At 34.9% G+C, this 19,948-nt stretch overlaps 2 protein-coding genes across 2 annotated transcripts; both read right to left on the reverse strand.

Annotated features, from left to right (window-relative positions):
* Positions 1-9,744: 9,744 nt before the first annotated feature.
* LOC145046631 (uncharacterized) lies at positions 9,745-10,143 on the reverse strand. The gene has a single exon (XM_078994914.1). It carries the CDS (start codon positions 10,141-10,143, stop codon positions 9,745-9,747), a length of 399 nt encoding a protein of 132 aa, XP_078851040.1.
* A 3,510-nt stretch (positions 10,144-13,653) lies between these two features.
* On the reverse strand, positions 13,654-15,240 carry LOC145047703 (CBL-interacting serine/threonine-protein kinase 14-like). The gene has a single exon (XM_078996042.1). It carries the CDS (start codon positions 15,001-15,003, stop codon positions 13,690-13,692), a length of 1,314 nt encoding a protein of 437 aa, XP_078852168.1. The 5' UTR covers positions 15,004-15,240; the 3' UTR covers positions 13,654-13,689.
* Positions 15,241-19,948: the final 4,708 nt, after the last annotated feature.

Here is a 19,948-nt window from a genome sequence, read left to right on the forward strand (position 1 = left end):
GCTCTGATACCACTGCTGGGTTTTGAGCATTCTAACACTTCCTAAGTGTACATGCAACCCTAATAACCTTGGATCTATGTTTGTCTAATTATCATGCAAAGTTGAATTCCAAGGTTATATTCCTATCTAGCATACATGGGGAACAATTTTTAACTTGAATGAAAGATAGAATAACTTACCTTGTTGTTGCTTATGTTCCTTGAAACCTTGTGAGCCTAGCACCCCAAGTGTGATGCCTCAAATGCTTCACACAACACCAAATGCTCTTGGAAAGACTTTTGAGAGAATGCACACTTCTTGAAATCGGCCTAGCCTTCTTGTTTCATATGTGTAACCGATTTTGGTGGAGAATAGGATTCTTATATAGTGTTGACACATCTAGGGTTACACCATGTAAACCCTAATGTGTCATGACTCTTCATTTCCATGACCCATGGGTTTGTAACTCCTATGGAGCATCCTATGGGTGGAACCCAACTTGATAATCCATGGAGCCTCTTAGCCCACTATACAAGATATGGATGATTTACATAATCATCCCATATATTTAATTAGTTATCTTTTGATCACTTAATTAATTCTAAATTAATTCTTGATCAAACTAATCAAATAGTATTATTAATATATTAGAACTTATAATATATTAATAATCTCCAAGTGTTATTTCTCTCATTTAGTATATCCAATTGCATGGTGCCATGCAACCCAAATGGACCATGCCGGGTCGGGTCAAGTACATACCAGAAATAGTTATGGACTTAGACACCTTATCCAACACTTCTTCCATTAGCAGATCTCTTACTCCACCCATCTTGGGAACCCATATTCTATCTTGGAATACCTTTAATCCTTGATTATCCGTACCGAATGCCAACGTTTTGCCTAAACGTTCTTCCTTTCAGTTATTCTTCTCTAAAGCTTCATCCCGAGCTTTCTTGATGCTTTCCATAGTCGTTGAGACAACTTCTATTGATTTCTTTGATTATCTTTCAGTTAAATCTTCTTGCTTAATTCAGATGCTACATTGAACTTGGTTCTATAAACCATGTAACATACTTATCTTAGTTGGACTCAATTTGATATGACCACTAGGGTCGGAATAACAATCACCTTCTTAGTTATTACCAAAACGATGTTAATGACAGATATGAACAAAATGGAATCAATTACTAGCTTCTTGGTAACCTTGTGACCTTCCCTGATCCAAGTGTGAGTCATGTGCTTTTGCTAGTATAGGCCTCTACTACCATTCACCTACTCATACTCGTCCCAAGTATTGTTTCGTGGTTTTCCAAGTCACCATGCAAGAAAATCACATAACAACTCGACGCACCAAATAACAAAACCAAGGCTTATATTACTTCTTGAAATGATTACATAGATGTTAAAGTTCAACCTATACTATGCCTTTAATAGTCTACACCTCCTGATACTATTCGCACGGCTACTTCATAACTTGATCTTTGAATATGATTCCTCATTCATGGTTCCTTGCATTGTCATATGCTTCGTCAAGGATCATATGGAATGCCTTTGCCTTCACCTTTGGTGGTGCATTTTGCTTTGTAGCACCTTCCCTCTTTGGGCAGTCTTGCTTAAAGTGCCCTTCTTCATTACATCCCTAACACACCCTTTTGTTGAATGTACACTCATTGGCGTAATGCCCGGACTTCCCACACTTGAAACATGTCACCTTCTCGCCACATTTTCCTGAGTGTTTCTTCTTGCACTTATCGCACCATCTTACTTCACCTCCTCCTCCTTCCCAAACTTGAAACATGTCACCTTCTCACCACATTTTCCTGAGTGTTTCTTCTTGCACTTATCGCACCATCTTACTTCACCTCTCCTCCTTCAAACTTCTTCGAACCAGACTTTGAGAATTTTCTTTTCTCGTTGGACCTTGAGGATCCATCGACTTCCTTTTCTCACCCACTTCGGTTCTCTACAGACCTATTTCTCTTAACTGGGTCTCAACATTCTTGGCTGCTCTAATGGTTGCCTTCAACGTGCTTGCTATTTTGACTATCGGGCCAAATTCTGATGGAAATCTATTAGCAAACTTCTCTATCATGGAGAGTTCAGTCGGCACCAAGTATGGAAATAACTTCATCTTCTCAGTGAATGCATTAGCATAGTCATCAATGCTCATTCTCCCCTTCTTCAAGTTCTGGAACCCATTGTTTACATCTATTAGATCTATTTCGGAGCAGTACTGCATTTGCAACTGCTCCATGAATGCTTCCTAAGATATCTTCAAAGCTTCTCCTCATGGCATTATATCCGCCAATAACTTCCACCACCTTAAAACTCCGGTCTTCAGTTGTTTGACCGCAAAGACGGTTTTCTGCTTGTCGCTACAGTTGCAGCTTTCAAATACCATCCAGTCCATAATCTCTACCAAATTTGGGCTTCCGTAAAGACTTGGTGATCTGGCACCCAAGAAGTTCTTATACATACGTCCATCTCAATTATTCTACTCTCTGGGTCATTCCTTCTTGCCACTAGGGGTTCAACTTGACTGACAGTGCAACTGTAATTCCTTTCCTCTGACTATCCGTCATTTAGTTCTGATTATTCAATAGGTATCAAAGGTTCATCCCTGTTGTTCAGCAACAATTTCCTCATTTCTTCCTTATGTTCATCCATCGTAGCCCGAATCATGACTTGTACTCCAACCATCGTGACTGACTCAGGTGCAGCTTCTACTATTGGCACTTGCTCAATCACTTGGGGTTGAGGTCGCTGATTCTTGTTTTCATTCGCGTGTCTAGCTCCGCTTTGGGTTCCCACTATGTTGATCTATACACCAAAGTAGGTGAAATTAGATGTTTACTTACGATTGGTGTTTAAATCCTCCTTATCACTCTGAAACGTTACATGCTAGTTCTAATATCGTAATCGAATGCTTAGAATCCTAAACATGTAAAGTTTCCAGATCTGGTCAGCAACAGACCATAGATCCGAACAAATAATAGCATATACGACAAACATAAAGCATTTAACACATAAAAGCATTTTAGGCATCTTTCCTAAAATAAACTAGTGCTCATGTCTAACATGTAGCAGACACTCATCTTACAATCATCGCTTAGCATTCAAAGTTTAAGTCTAGAAATACTACAAACTCCTAGTTCGCTTAAACTAATGCTCTGATACCAACTGTGACATCCCCATTTTCACGGACAGAAAAGTCCGATTTGTTTATGCTTCATTTTTTTAAAATAAGAGTCTACTTTTAAAGAAAAGTGCTGCAGAATTTTGTTCCCAGAAAAACATGATAAATATGTTATCAAAGCATTTCTGAAGAAATATTTTTTATTTATTTTAAATGTTTGGGATGTCAACATCAATACAGAAACATAAGCATAAACAAAACTTACATTCATTTACACTCGTGATCTACATCTGTTTAATCTCTTAGTGTAGTGTAGCTTTATATCGACACGTGTGATACAACTAAACTGAGTGGGTCAGGTTGGGAAACCTGGTGAGTACATACGGTTTTCAACCCACAATAATATAGTTATTATTTTTAAACATCATACAATACACCCAATTACCCATTCCCGTTATCTTCTTTACTCTTAAGGATCTACCCTAAGAATCATCTATCATTCACTTTTTCATTCCTAAGGAATAGGCACAAGTTCATCTTTGCTTATGGCGCAACTGTCAATGTTATCTATTAGGCGCAACTGCCAATATTATCATTTAGGCGCAACTACCAGGATTAGGATGTTCTCTAGTAGGTGCAACTACCGATATTATCCTTTTGTGCAGCTGCTAGGATGTTTAGAGTACATCGTAGTTCAAAAACATCTACAAGTTATGGCGCAACTACCAATATTCATCTATATAATCTTTCATCCCTCATCATTTATCTACCCATGTTCTACCCAACGTATTTGTAGATATAAAATATATCTATAGTTTTAGATCTGAAGAAAAGGTTCAAATCTGAAAACAAAATACATATACGATTTAGATCTGAAGAAAAGGTTCAAATCTGAAAACAAAATACATATACGGTCTAGATCTGAAGAAAAGGTTCAGATATGAAAACAAAATACATATACGATTTAGATCTGAAAAAAATACATATACAGTTTAGATCTGAAAACAAAGAAGTTTAAATCTTTCATCTCGCACAGATCTCAAGTAAATATGCATACATAGCATGTACTTTATATAAAATATTTCTTATCTATGTGTAAGATGAAAGTAACTATGCACTCACTTGATAAGGTGGTGATTCCAACTTCGACAATGCTTTGTTTCAACGAAACCGGGAGGTTTCCTTGAAAATTTTGAATCGAAAAACTCTTTTTCTTGGAGCATTTGGGCGCTCCAGGACTTGCCTCTAGCACTTAGGAAGTATAAGGGAATGGAAGAGAGATTTTGGGGGTAACAAGAGAGAAAGAATGGTTTTTGTGTGAGTTTTGGGGGTGATCTACGCCTCTATTTATAGGATGTATGGGTCCTCTGACGTTGTGAGACTTAGCTCTCACATCGTGAGCTTTGCGTAGGCCCCAAGGCTTCGCCTGGTGCTGACATGTGAAACCGGACATAGGTATAAACACCAATTTTAAAAAATCATAACTTTCACATACGAGCTTTATTTTGATGTTCTTTATATCCACGCGTAGGTATTGACAAGATCTACAACTTTCCTTTTGACTCCATCGGCTAATTCTTAACCGATTTTAAATTTAACAATATGAGAAGATTACGTTGTTAAACGACCGTGTAAAATTTATATCTTCTACATACGGACTCCGTTTTCGATTGTTTTTTATCGTTGAGTTCCTATTAATGAAATCTTCAATTCTCATTTAGGTTGTGTCAGCTAAAATCGATCGATCTAAAATTCGAATTCCGGGCTGTGCACAACTATGCTAAATCATAGAAAATTCATAACTTCCTCATGCGAAGTCAAATTTGGATGTTCTTTTTATGCATGCTCTCGGTTTAAATTATGCTACAAGTTTCATTTAGATCACTAAAGATAAAAAGTAATTTGTCAAAAATTCACTTTTTATGTTACGCGATGTCGTGTCGGTTTAGCCGTAAAACTTCGGCAGGTCATAACTTCTTCGTTTTAACTCGGATTTCGGCGTTCTTTATATCTTCGGAATCCTTGTGACGAACACTACAACTTTCTTCATAGATATCGGGTTTATCTAACATTTTATTTTTGATGCTTATTTTCTTTCTTAATTGATTATATCATTATAAACAACTATAAGGCACATAAATTAACATAATTCACATAATACTCAAATAATTCCTTTTTATTACTGCAAAATAAGTTACATTTGTTGACCCTAACTATTCAATCATCATACTAATGTTTAGCCTAGAAACGCGGGCGTTATAGTATATAACTTATTTAATAAGTAAACTATTATACCTAGGATATATACTATATATTGAAGATAAGTATGAGTCAGGATGACTGTTTTATACTATGTTTTATACTTTTTCCAACTTGGGAAAAAGTACTATTTTACATGGAGTCAAAACTTGTGGACTCACCAACTTTATGTTGACGTATTTTCAAAATGTGTGTGTTTTCAGAAACTTGATAATCTAAATATTTCTCGAACGGGAGAAGTTTTACTATTATCCTTCCTGTTGGTATGGAACATATAAGACGCATGCAATAGTCAGATACTATGTAATAAATACTAGGAAACAATAATAATGTAAATGTCGATCATCAATAAAAGGTATGTAGTTTATAAAATTCTTTAGCATTGTTCAATGTAATGTATATAATTGTGATACAAATATGAAGTTACACCGCCCAGTGTTTCCGCCGCAAGTTGGGGGTGTGACACAAGGCCTACCATGGCTTCCTTGTAGTTAGAAGGTTCATCTAATTTTACTAGTGTACTATCACTGATAAACGTATCACCATCTATAGTAATATGGAAACCATAGAACTCATGTAGCATTCTAACTCCACTGGAATGCCTAAGAGGTAATGATTCGTCAACTGTTTCAACTTGAATTTTTTCCTCAGGTTAAACCCTAACATCTTCATAGGTTCCTTCATTGTTTGACTCTTGAATCTCTTCAATATCAATGGTACTCCCACTATCCTCTTTGCATATGAGATCTCTCTCGCGAAAGACGCCCCTTCGTGCTACAAAGACCACGTTCTCACTAGGTCTGTAGAAAAAATATCCAAAAGACTTATGTGGATACCCGACGAAAATACATCTCTCCCATCGAGTTTCAAGATTGTCGTGAGTCTCTCGTCTAATGAAAGTTTGACACCCCCAAACCTTGATATGTGCTAACGAAGGAATCTTTCATGTCCACTTATCGTGAGGTGTTTTGGCAACCTTCTTAGTTGGGAAAATAGTAAGAATGTAGTTGGTAGTCTCTAAGGCATGCCTCTAGAATGAGATTGGAAGAGAAGCTCTACTCATCATGGAACGAACCATGTCCAACAAGGTTCGATTATGCCTATCAGTGCCACCATTAAATTGTGGTTTCCTGGGAGGTGTAATTGTCAAACTATTCCACATTCCTTGAGGTAGTCGTGGAACTCGATACTAAGATACTCACCACCTCAATCAGATCTAAGCATCTTTATCTTCCTTCCCAATTGATTCTTGACTTCTTGCTTGAACTATTTGAACTTTTCAAAGGCTTCTGACTTATGCTTGATTAGGTAGATATAGCCATATCTGCTTAATCATCAGTAAAAGTCACATGGAATCGATTTGCATCCATTATGGTGGATCTGAAGGGTCCACACACATCTGTGTGTATGAGATCCAACAATCCTTGACATCTTTCACAAGAACCAGTGAAAGGTGATTTTGTCATCTTACCCAATTGACAAGATTTGCATGTATCATCTGACCTTAATTTAAATGATTCCAAAACTCCACCATTTTGGAGTTGGGTAATGTGTTTCTTGTTAACGTATCCAAGATGACAATGCCACACAAATGATTTTTCTATACCATTAGACGAATCAATTTGAAAAACACTATTACCTAAATCGTCTAGAATCGTCACAGTTTCATACACACCATCACAATGTACAGCTTCATAATAAAAACCACCATTTTTATAAAATGAAATAGAACCATTCTCATCATTGAAAGAATATCTAAATCCGTGCTTAAATAAATCATGTAATGAAATAATGTTTCTTGTCATTTCTGATGAGTTGCAACAATTTATTAAATCTAATCCTAACCCACTACTAAGCACTAAGCCACAAACTCCAATATTAGTGACAAGTGACGATCGCCTATTCCCCATGAATCCTTCCATGCTCCACATCCTCACTTCTTTTCAGCCCTTGCAAATCAGAACAAATGTGAAATACACATCTTGTATCAAGGACCCAAGAACGAGAATATGTTGAGTTATTAGATAAGATAATGTAAATACCTGCCGCGGTTGGCTTCACCTTGCCATCCTTTACATCCTGTAAGTATTTCGGGCAGCTTCATTGAAAGACCCAAACTTTCGTATGTCTGAAAGACCCAAACTTTCATACTTCACAATATTATTACTCCAAAACATGTTACTTGCATATTCATAAAAGGAATATTTTATATTGATAAAGAGGTTACAACCTATTGGATACAAACCGACTATTACAAAGTATTATGTACTACATAACTACCCAGGATATTGTAATTTATACAAACATAAACTGAAGTACGAAAGTATTATTACAAACTATTCTAATTCTTTCAACAATATATGATTATACTGGTTACTTATCACCTGCAATGGTTAAACATTGATAGGGTAAGCGGTGATGCTTTCTGAGTTCAATAATAGATACAATATAATGTTATGTCATATATATACTTCAATATAGCAGAAGCAAAGAGAATCAAGGGGCAACAAAGGCATATGAATCATGTGTTAAGCTTTCCATATCAAACAATGACTTGATTCAAAGGTATACAATCAATGAGACATAACAATTTCCATACTTGATATACATCAATAAAACTTCGGCCCAAATGGCACAGAAGACATAAGATTTCTGATTAATATCTTGGTAGATTTCAAGCTTATAGCCATGTCTAACCATTTGCCAATGCTATAGAATAGAAGTCATTCTCTTACGGAGACATGTTCTACATGGCCAGAGGCTACGTACCAGTACCAATGTGAATCTAAGTCCTTTCACTGATCACATGGTCAATGGTATTACTTTTGGTATAAAAATAGCGAATAAAATAACACAGGAAAATAACCTGGAATAATAATACTGAAAAGCACATAGCATATATAACACATAACATACAATTGTTCCTATATATTGAACTCACCTTGAAATAGCCGAAGGTTAAAATAGTAATTTATGCAACATTTCATTACAATAATAGAGTTTTGTCGTTGAAAACCGGAAGATTTATTGAAAAAATGGGCTTTTTGCTATATTAAAGTGAAAGCGTCCTCTATTGTAATATCTCTATGTTAAAAATGGTATCTTCAATATTCAAACCGGATGCTCCTATTTATACTACAATTTTGATTACTATGTTAAAGCTTACTCACCTCACAAACTAACACCTATGTGTCCATGAATGCACTGACTTCTCAATTTAATGACACATATTATGCTGACTATTTATTTTTCCTCCCTATTAAGCAATCCTTTATAATTTTGACAACAAATAGAAATGTACGCACATTTTGCATCCATCCTGCATATATTAATTACGTGTGTATATATTAATTGAACAATTTACATTTCTTAAATCTTTTACATATATTACCCCTCAACAATAAAAATGTGTTCGATTTTAAACCTTAACTATATATATTAATATATGAATTGTTTTTATTGAGATAACAAATCCATTTTGTTAAATACATGCAATATAATTATTATAAAATTCTGAATTTATATAAAATCTGAATATGTGATATTTGCAAAATATAATAGATATTATTTTATGACGTACCAAAATATAATACTCCATAACTAATGTTGTAAAATAAATGTAGTCAATACGCGTGTTACAGTTGTACTAGTATTGACGAGACATTCGATTTTCGTTTAGGTTATATCGGCTAAATATCGTTCGATCTTTATTTCGAGTTTCTAGCTGTCTACTGCTAGTTCGAAATTTAGAAAAACCATAACTTCGTCCTACGAAGTCATATTTAAAATTTCTTTAAATGAAAGTTCATTATTTTCATGAGTTCTACAACTTTCATTTAGATCACTAAGGCTAAAAAAGTAGTTTATCGAAAACTAAATTTTTACACGACATAGTGTTTGTCGGATTTGTCACGGATCTTCGATTGGTCATAACTTGTTCGTTATAACTCGAATTTCGACGAGGTTTTCTACTAAATGTTTCTAACGAGATTCTCTACAACCCTCAATAAAAAAAATTACTTATTTCAAATTTTATATTTTCGCTAAATTTCACTATTTGGCTTTTAATTAGAATCTCATAAGACTTCTAATACTTTATGGGTGATTCTAAACATAGTTTTACTTCATTTATAGTAAAAACTATCTGTTAGAATTCAATACTCAAATTCACATAGTATTTCACAATCTTATTCATTATAAAACACAATTTCAAAACGTGTATGTTACATTCATTTCCAATGCCCCTTGTCATTATAGTAGAAGTAAGTGACCTCTTTTGGGTTCGAGCAAGGGGAGCATCAGAACTGGATTTTCCTTTGGGTCCTTTACTTGACGACCCAGCTTGGGACTTTCCCTTCCTGTTTTGCTTAGGAAGACCTTTCCTTTTTTTTCCGTTTCCCTTGACCAATGGCCAGAACTGGAGCACTAGCAGGAGTGGAGGCAATACTTTTTCCCTTCATTCCTGCTTCATATGTTCGCAGGAGGTTGTGAAATTGAGACAAAGTAGTTTCATTGTTTTTCAAATGATAGGTCAATATGAACTGATCATAACAACTAGGCAAAGATTTCAACACCATGTCGATTTCCAACTCTTCATCAAAATTCACATTTAACTTGATGAGCATGTCCACGTATTGTTGCATTCTCTGAATGTGGCTACTAACAGACTCTCCCTCCTTCATCTTGCTAGCAATGAGGGACTTTACCACCTCGTACTTTTCCTGATGAGCTCGCTTAGGGTATCTCTCCATAAGGTCCTTATTCATCTCATATAGCCAGTAATCCTCATAGTATCTCTACAATTTAGGAGTCATTGTGGCCACCATGATGCAAGCAACTTTTGTCACATCATTATAGTGTTTTTTGTAGGCGACCATGTAATGCCTATGTTTCTGGGCTTGTCATTAATATTGATATAATAGTCTAGGTTAACCTTTGTAACCCGTTTTGAAATAATAGAAGTGTATTATTTGAGTATTATGTGTTTTGTGCTTAACTGTGTGACTTAATTGAATTAAGAATAAAAAATAAGCATCAAAATGAAATGTTAGATAAGCTCTATATCTATGGATAATGTTGTAGTAGTTGAAATGAGGTTTTCGAATATATAAAGAATGCCAAAATCTGAGTTATAACAAAGAAGTTATGACTTGTCGAAGTTTCGCGACAGAACCGGCGATGCTGAATGACGTAAAAAGTGAAATTTACATTAGAGTGATATCTAGCCTTAGTGATCTAAACGAAAGTCGTATGGTTCATTAAACCGAGAGCGTGCATAAAAATAACGCCCAAATCTGACTTTGTATGAGGGAGTTATGATTTTTCCGAAGTTTCGACTTAGCAGTATGCAGCCCGAATCCTCGATTTGAGATCGAGTGATTTTTAGCCGAAACAATCTAACACTAATGATCATTTTTTCTTATTCATCGTGAACATTTAAGTATATTTAATTCCTTACGATCGGTCATGTTTTGTCGAACAACCCAGTTGGTTATTTGGTAAAGCTATTACAGAAACTTTAAATGACATCTCTCTCTCTCTCTCTCATGTTATATCATTCTTTATATGATAAGGGAATATAACAAAATAAATGAGCATGATACCATTCCCTCCAACCTAATCATACAGGGAAAATGACTTATATGGGTAAGTATGTTTCAAAATCGTTCAAAAAATACCATTCAAGTTTGATGTGTCTAAAAAACACAATCCAAGTAAATCATTTGTACAAAAAACACCAACGAAGTACATTCTTTTTTCAAATTTGACATTTGTTAACCGGCAATTATCGGTAAAAAAAAAAAGTAAAGGAAAAAAACAATAGGAAAATGACTCAAAGAGGTAACGATGTTTCAAAATCGTTCAAAAAACACCATCCAAGTTTGGTATGTTCAAAAAACACCATCCAAGTAAACTTTTTGTACAAAAAACACCAACAAACTATATGTTTTGTTCAAATATTACCCACCAGTAACTGGTTCTTACAGGTTAAATGATAACTTAGCTTAACTATTATGACATGACATAATAATGATTGACAAAACAATAAATGATATATTCCACCTTTAAAAACCGATTTAGGGTTTCTTCACGAACGAATGACTTCTTCTTCTCCTATGAAAGCTTCATTTGTTTTGGTTGAAAGAAAAAATCATATTACAATTACCATCGATGAGATATAACCCATTTCTTCAAATCATCATATTTGGATCATGAATGTTTCAACTATATGAAAACTTTTGAATCACAAAATCTTCAAATCCTTCTTACATGTAAGATTTTATGTAACACAAAAGACACAAAATATTGACCTTTTTATGAAGTTTGGGTTTATGTTAGAAAGGTTTATGGCAAGGGAGAGTTGATAGTATTCTAGAGCTTATTGTTTCCTTCATGTGGATATAAACAACGAAATTGGACTTAGAATGAAGAAGTTATGGCCTTCGGAAGATTGGCGGTTCTTGAGCCTAGTCGAGTTTAATGGGCGTACGTAGGAGTACGCCGGGAGTACTTGCATAAAATCCATATCACAGAGGCTTCAGCATATGTTAAGCGTATGAATAGGCTTGTTTAAGTTAGGTATCGAGCCCACCTGATTGTAGCAGGTCATTTTTTGGGCTTAAGGCCATGTTGGGGGTTCTTGGGCCATATTAGGCCTTAGATGCCTTGTAGTTAGGCTTAGATGCCTTTTTGGGCTTTTTATGGATTTAGGCCTTAGGGAGAGGGAGGCCTATTGAGGCAGGGGTAAAGGAGCCTTTTTTGCCTTAAGTTAAGAGTTAGGGTTTTGGACTTAAGTTCGAGATCATCACTTTAGAAGAAGGAGAGCAATTATAGGAGAAGAAGAAGTCATTCGTTCATGAAGAAACCCTAAATCGGTTTTTAAAGGAGGAATATATCATTTATTGTTTTGTCAATCATTTTTATGCTATGTCATAATAGTTAAGCCAAGTTATCATTTAACCTGTAAGAACCAGTTACCGGTGGGTAATATTTGAACAAAACATATAGTTTGTTGGTGTTTTTTGTACAAAAAGTTTACTTGGATGGTGTTTTTGAACGATTTTAAAACACGGTTGCCTCTTTGAGTCATTTCTTATTGTTTTTTTTCCTTTACTTATTTTTTACCGGTAATTACCAGTTACCAAAGATCAACTTTGAAAAAAGAATATACTTCGTTGATGTTTTTTATACAAATAATTTACTTGGATAATGTTTTTTGAACATATCAAACTTGAATGATATTTTTTGAACGATTTTAAAAGATAACTACCCATATAAATCATTTTCCCTAATCATACATATTAGAAACTTGCAAGTAACAAATACTAGAAAGATGTGTGACAAGTCATAAGAGTCAAGACGATAATAAAAAATTTATTAATATTTTTTTAATCTTTTATTTAAAATGTCATATTTTAATGTTTTACAAAAGTTGTTTGATCTTTTGTTGATACACGTTCTCGTCAATTCATCAGGACAATGACCAACAAAAAGATACTTTTTTATCTTTTATTCAAAATACTTTTTTTTAACAAATAATTTTTTTTAATATTTTTATTTATCTTCCTACAATAGTAAATAGTAATAGTAATAATAGTAAATAGTAGTAGTAATAAGTATCAAAAATATTATTAATTTTATTAAATTTGATATCTGTCACAATTGAAAATTTAATTTTTTTTAATACATTTTCTTTTTATTTTCCTTTCTAGAAAGATTTATTTTCTATTTATCTTCCTAAAGTATTAAATGATAACAATTGTTATATAATACTATCAATTTCATTAATATTAAATCTGATATTTGTTACTATTTAATATGATAAAAAATGATAAAAAAAAAAAAAATCTTTTTTTTCAAACATGTGGACTTCAATAAAAATAAAAAGCCTGAAAATGACGTTTGAGATTTCTTATACCTATATTGGGATTTGGGAAGATACATAAAATGATTAAAATCTATCCTTTTCTAAACGTCATGATGTATTAAATAAAATCATAAATACCGTCTTTGAAAAAAAAAAATGTGTTCGTCATCAGATTAAAGACGTCTTTGGTGCTCTAGTCCTTTCTCTTGCTTACTGTAATTTTGGCCTATAGTTTCTTGTTATTGTGCTTTTTTTTTTCTAATATGTTATATGCCCGGTTTAAAAAAAAAAAAATCAGATTAAAGACGTCAATATAAAATAAAAAAATATTGCATGAAATTATTTTATGTTTAAATTGTTTAAATTTTGAATAATTAAAAAGTAAGACTATTTTGAACGGAACGAGAAGGGAACAATGGGGCCAAATGGCCAATATACGAGTGAATTACCGACAACCGGCGGGTCCGGTTTTATAAATCAAATTATTTAAACCCGGTTTAATTTTATTTTTCCATATTTGATGACCGGGTCCTACCTCACTCTCTATTCTCCTAACTTCAACTACCACCAGCTCTTCCGTTAATCGTTTTATCTCCACCGCCATTACAAAATTACAATTATACCCTCCTACAACTTTCACACACCACCCTTTTCTCGTAACCACCGTCAAATTCTCTCCCTCTGCTACCTCAACCACCTTCTCAATGATTTCCTCCGGCGACGCCGTAGAAAGAAACCGTTCTCCGACCTCTCGATCATCTAACAGCCGAGACAGGTTGTAGCCGGACGAGTAGGAGATTATATCAAATGCGTTCATTACCTTCAGAGTGTCGCCGGTCGAGGTGGATGTGGCGGAATCGCAATCATCGTCGTCGTCTTTCAGTTCGAGATGATCGCAATGAAATTCGACCTCTTTGTAACCGATTTTAAACCAAGGATCGTTGATTATTTCATCCACGGTGATTCTCGTTTGTGGGTTCGTGTCAAGGAGACGTGATATAAGCCGTTTCAGATCTGGCGACGTCCACCTGGGAACACGAAATTCACCGTTGTAAATTTTCCTATACATCACCATGAGATTCGGATCGTTGAACGGAAGATAACCTGCGTTGAGGACGAACAAGATGATGCCGCAGGACCAGATATCCACCTTTGCACCATCGTAACCTTTCTTCAACAAAATCTCCGGTGCCACGTAAGCAGGGGTCCCGCAAAGCGTGTGGAGGAGTCCGTCGGGTCGGATCTGCTCCGTCAGAGCTGATAATCCAAAATCGGTTACTTTCAAGTTCCAATTCTCATCCAAGAGGAGATTTTCCGGCTTCAAATCTCGGTGGAAGACGCCGCGTGAGTGGCAGTAACCAACGGCTGAGATGAGTTGCTGGAAATATCGACGGCTGAGATGCTCGCTAAAACGTGATTTGGCAACTTTGGCAAATAACTCGCCTCCTTTTGCGAATTCCAATACAAAGTAGATTTTCTTCTTGTTGGCAAGCACTTCGAGAAGGCGCACGATATTAGGGTGGCGCAGCCGGCGCATAATAGAGATCTCGCGTTTGACGTTGGCAGCAAGGCCTCCTTTCAGAATCGTCTGCTTGTTGATGGCTTTAATTGCCACACTCTTCTCCGTTTGCACATCACGCGCGTGATACACCTTAGCAAAGGCTCCATATCCAAGAAGACGACCGACCTCGTATTTTCCGAACAGGGTTTTCTCCGCCGTTGACGGCAATCCGTCGCCGGCATCTTCTATAGCCGGCATCAGGTACAATTCAACATCAAAAACGCGATTTTAGCAGGTTTGTTCCCTCTGTGATTTGATTGATATGTATGATAGAGTAAAGCAGATTCTGGCAGGAAATTGTGATTGTTCTGAGCTGGAGGAAAGGTGGGGAATCATGGAGAGAGAGAGAGAGAGAGAAATATGAATAAGTTTGGTTGTATTTAGTATTTAAGTTTAGTATTTGTTAAATTTTCTTTTTTGGCAAAATATTACTCCCCAACTTCCAGCTTCCATTGGGATTTATACTATCAATGATTTGAATACCTTTTCCATAAAAATGAACAAAAGAAATACCGAATAGGAATAAACAATTTGTAAAATCTATATAAAGGCTTAGATTTAATAATTAATAAAACACGTATCATTCATATACGGGTTTGATTAAGATATATTGGTAGTTTTGCGCATTACAATAATGTATTCCCTTTCCTATACTTTTAAAAATACGGAGGATATTTTAATAAACAAAAGTATCGTGAAATACGTTGAATCTTTATATTCAAAAAACATGTGATCTCTTGTATTATTAGTGCACGTAACTGAAATCGATTGAATCAATGTTGGTTCAACTACGTCACCATACCGAGTTTGGATAATACATTAATGGACAATTCAACTCCATCGCATTTTCAACCAAAAAAAAAAAAAAAAAAAAAAGTAGATTACACAAATCATCCTTTTGGTTGATCTAGAAAAAAAAGTAAATTACACAAATGATCCATTTGTTATGATCCCATCGGTTGCTTTCTCTTTAGGCGGAATGATATAATAAAAGTTGAATGTAACATACACATTCTAAAATCGTGTTTTTAATAAATAAAATTGTGAAATATTATGTAAAATTGAGTGTTGAGTTCTAACAAATTATTTTTACTAGAAATGAAGTAAAAATATGTTTAGAATCACTCAGAAAATATTTGAAATCTTATGAAATTCCAATTAAAAGCCAAATAGTGAAATTTAGCAAAAATATGAAATTTTAAATAAAATTTTATTATTTGATGTTGTAGAGAATCTCGTTAGAAATTTGTAGGCGAAAATCTCGTCAAAATCCGTGTTATAACGAAGAAGTTATGACCAACCGAAGATCCGCGACAAAACCGGCGCGGCGCCGAATGACGTAAAAAGTGAGTTTTTGATAAACTATTTTTTAGCCTTAGTAATCTAAATGAAAGTCGTAGTATTCGTTAAACCGAGAGATTCGATAAAAAGAACGCTAAAATCTGACTTCGTATGAGGAAGTTATGATTTTTCGAAGTTTCAACTTAGCAGTAAACAGCTAAAAACTCGAATTTTAGATCGAGCGATATTTTACCGATACATCCTAAACGAGAATTGAAGGTCTCGTCATATGTAGTACAACGGTAAAAAGTCTGACGAAAACGAATGTCGGATGAAGAACTTATGAATTTTTAACGGATTTTCCTGTCCCGGTCTATTAAAAATAATAATATTAAAATTAAAGTCAAAATTAGCCGAAGAAGTCTAAACAAAATTTGTAGAGCGTGATTTTAGCTACGCGTGCATATAAAGAACGTCAAAAACAGAGCTCGTATGCGAAAGTTATGGATTTTAGAAGTTCGGGGCACAAAAATCGAAAATTTTCGCATGAATAGTGCCCGGACACGTCACTCGCACGAAGCAGCAATGTCACCGGAGACGTGGCTGAACCGAGAAGCTTCACGTGTTGCGAGCTGATTGGACCGAGGTGCGAGCCAATCCGGATCCGACATGCGCTTCGCCTCCGAGCTGCTTCGCTGCTTGCTTCCGACGCGTGTTCTGCCCTGATTCGCCGAAGCTGAGGTCCAGCAGGAGCGAGACACGCCTCGCCTATCAGCCTCGCAGCCGAACCTCGCATCCGAGCCTCTTTCTCTCGCCACCTGCTTCGCTCCGCTGCTGCCACCGAGCTTCGCCTCTTAGCCGACATCCGAACCTCGGCCCTATATAAAGGGGCCTGCGAACCCTCCCACCTAAAATGAGAAAATTTCCATTTTTCACCCCTAAATCCATATATTCACTATTTTGACATTTCCCGAAGCCCCGGTATCATTTTTAAAGCCCGAAACACGTCCCGAGAAGCCCGAAAATTTTATCTTTTCGGTTTTGAAGCCCTACCTTCGCAGAGCCCGGTTTTCAAACAAACTCCCGATTTTCAACATAGAAAGGCATATTTAAAGCCGAAGTGCTGTCCAAATTACTATTTTAACCCCCGGTTAACTTAAGGTGAGTTCAATATATAGGAACAATTGTATGTTATGTGTTATATGTGCTATGTGCTTTTCAGTATTATCATTCTGAGTTATTTTCTCGTATTATTCGCTATGTTTATAGCAATTGTAATACCTTTGACCATGTGATCAGTGAAAGGACTTAGATTCACATTGGTACTGGTACGTAGCCTCTGGCCATGTAGAGCATGTCTCCGTAAGAGAATGACTTCTATTCTATGGTATTGGCAAATGGTTAGACAGGATTATAAGCTTGAAATCTAACAAGATGTTAATCAGAAATTGCATGTCTTCTATGCCAATTGGGCCAAAGCTTTATTGATGTATATCAAGAATTGAAAAGAATATCTTTAAATAATGTCTTTGATTGATATGAACGCTTGTTACATGATCTCACATACATCTTGTTGTTCCTCTTTGCCTTGCCACATTGAAGTATATATATGGCATAACATTATATTGTATCTATTTTTGAACTCACTAAGCGTCACCGCTTACCCTATCAATGTTTAACAATTGCAGGTGATAAATAAATAGTATGTTTACATACTATTGAAAGATGTAGAATAGTTTGTAATAGTACTTTTGTACTACTTTTTATGTTTGTATAAATTACAATATCCTTGGTAGTTATGTAATATATATAACACTTTGTAATAGAAGGTTTGTATCCAATAGTTTGTAAATCCTTTATATCAATGTAAAATATTGCTTTTATGAATATGCAAATAACATGTTTTGGAGTAATGATAATGTGAAATATGAAAGTTTGGGTCTTTCAAAAATACGAAAGTTAGGGTCTTTCATTGAATTTTCTTCACTGTCACTTAGGCAATACGTCATCTTTTACCATAAAAATATGATTTCATGCCACACCAAAGAGTGGTACCACACTTGATTTATTTATTTTTTTTCATTTTAATTAAATAAAGGGTTTAGTTCATTTTTTGTCACTTAACTTTTGATTTTGTTCTCATTTGGTCACTTAACTATTTTTAAGTTTTAAAAGGTCATCAAACTTTTGGATTTGTGTTCATTTAGTCACTTAACTTTTGATTTGATCACATTTAGTTACCTAACATTTAAAATTGTACTCATTTAATCACTAAACTTTTAAAAATTTTCAAAAGTTTAGTGACTGAATGAGCACAATTTTAAAAGTTAGGTTACTAAATAAGCACAAATCTAAAAGTTAAGTGACTAAATGAGCACACAGTCAAAAGTTTGATAACCTTTTAAAACTTAAAAATAGTTAAGTGACCAAATCAGCACAAAACCAAAAATTAAGTGATCAAAAATGATCTAAACCCTTAAATAAAAACTATATTTTTAATAAAAAAACATTCACTTCATTACTTCAATATAAAAATATCATTACATTCCATTGCTTAAAAAATCCTAAATACTTCGGAAAAAAAACACTAGAAATTTTAAACCTACAAACTTAAAAAAAAAAAACATATATCAAACGATTAAAAATAAAACACAACATGAAGTCGTCATCTGAAAACTCGTCTTTTGGGTCATTATCAAGATCCAAATTGAGGTTAATATGTTGAATCTCATAAATATGTTTCACCAAGTCCATACGAAGATTGTGAAATGTTTCATTACAATAAACCTCTGTTCTTTTTCAATGTACTCGTTGCCCCCAATTTCTATTGTGTGTGTCGCGGAAATGGTTTCATCTTCATCATACTCACATATCGTTCTTCCTTTGTTTTTTGTAATCATATTATACAGTATTATACATACATACATGATTTCATGCATTTATTCCTCGCTGAAAAAAAATTGTTGGTTTTTCCAATATAAACCAACGTTTCTTGAGAGTTCCAAAAACCCACTCGGCATCCTTCCTAGCTCTTTCTTGAGCTTTCTTGAATTTTTTCCGACGAGTATCATTCGGACACGTAAATGATTTAACAAAAACTGCATACCCAGGATAGATCAACTAGATAATAACCATATTTATATGGTGTTCTACACAATTGGAAAGAAGAATCCAGTGCAGATCCGTCGTATATGTTGTTAAATATAGGTGAACGATTAATGTGATTAGGGGATCCATGAGAACCAAAAAAAGCATGCCAAATCCACTGATCCAGTGATGCCACCGCTTCAATTATAACCGTTGGATGTGTTGGATTAGTGTCTAAGTCCATAACTATTTTGGTATGTACTTGACCCGATGGTGCATGGTCCTTTTGGGTTGCCTTCACCAAAGCAACTTGATAGGATGAATTATGGAGAGTAAGGATTAAATATGATTTATTAATATATTATGGGAATAATATATTAAAGGAGAAATCATATTGTTTAATTAATATTAGTCAATAATTAATTGGTAATTAGTTTTGTGACTAAAAGAGATTAATTAAACTTAAGGGACTGGAATTGTAATTATAGGATAATTGCAATTTGGGCCATGGATTGCCTTGTATCAAGGGTTGGACGAATTCTATGGGGAAGCCCATAAGGAAATCGTCCAAGGGCTTGATTAAAAGGAGTCTATGGGTTGCTTAGGGCTTAAGCATCCAAATTAGGGTTTCCTTGTTAGATAACCATAATAGCCCAACTATATAAAGACCCCTTAAGGCTCAAAAACGTGGCTAATGTTCTTGTAAGGGTTTACACACGTTTTGGCAGCCTCCAACCTCTCTCCTCTTCATCCTCTTGCTTATGGTGTTTGTGAA

This window comes from Lactuca saligna, chromosome 5 (assembly GCF_052625555.1).
Source record: "Lactuca saligna cultivar CGN05327 chromosome 5, ASM5262555v1, whole genome shotgun sequence".
Classification (NCBI taxonomy): domain Eukaryota; kingdom Viridiplantae; phylum Streptophyta; class Magnoliopsida; order Asterales; family Asteraceae; genus Lactuca; species Lactuca saligna.

What these genes read in the sequence shown, in the direction of transcription:
- LOC145046631 (XM_078994914.1), bottom strand. Translation starts at nt 10,143, where the DNA reads ATGAATAAGGACCTTATGGAGAGATACCCTAAGCGAGCTCATCAGGAA.
- LOC145047703 (XM_078996042.1), bottom strand. Translation starts at nt 15,003, where the DNA reads ATGCCGGCTATAGAAGATGCCGGCGACGGATTGCCGTCAACGGCGGAG.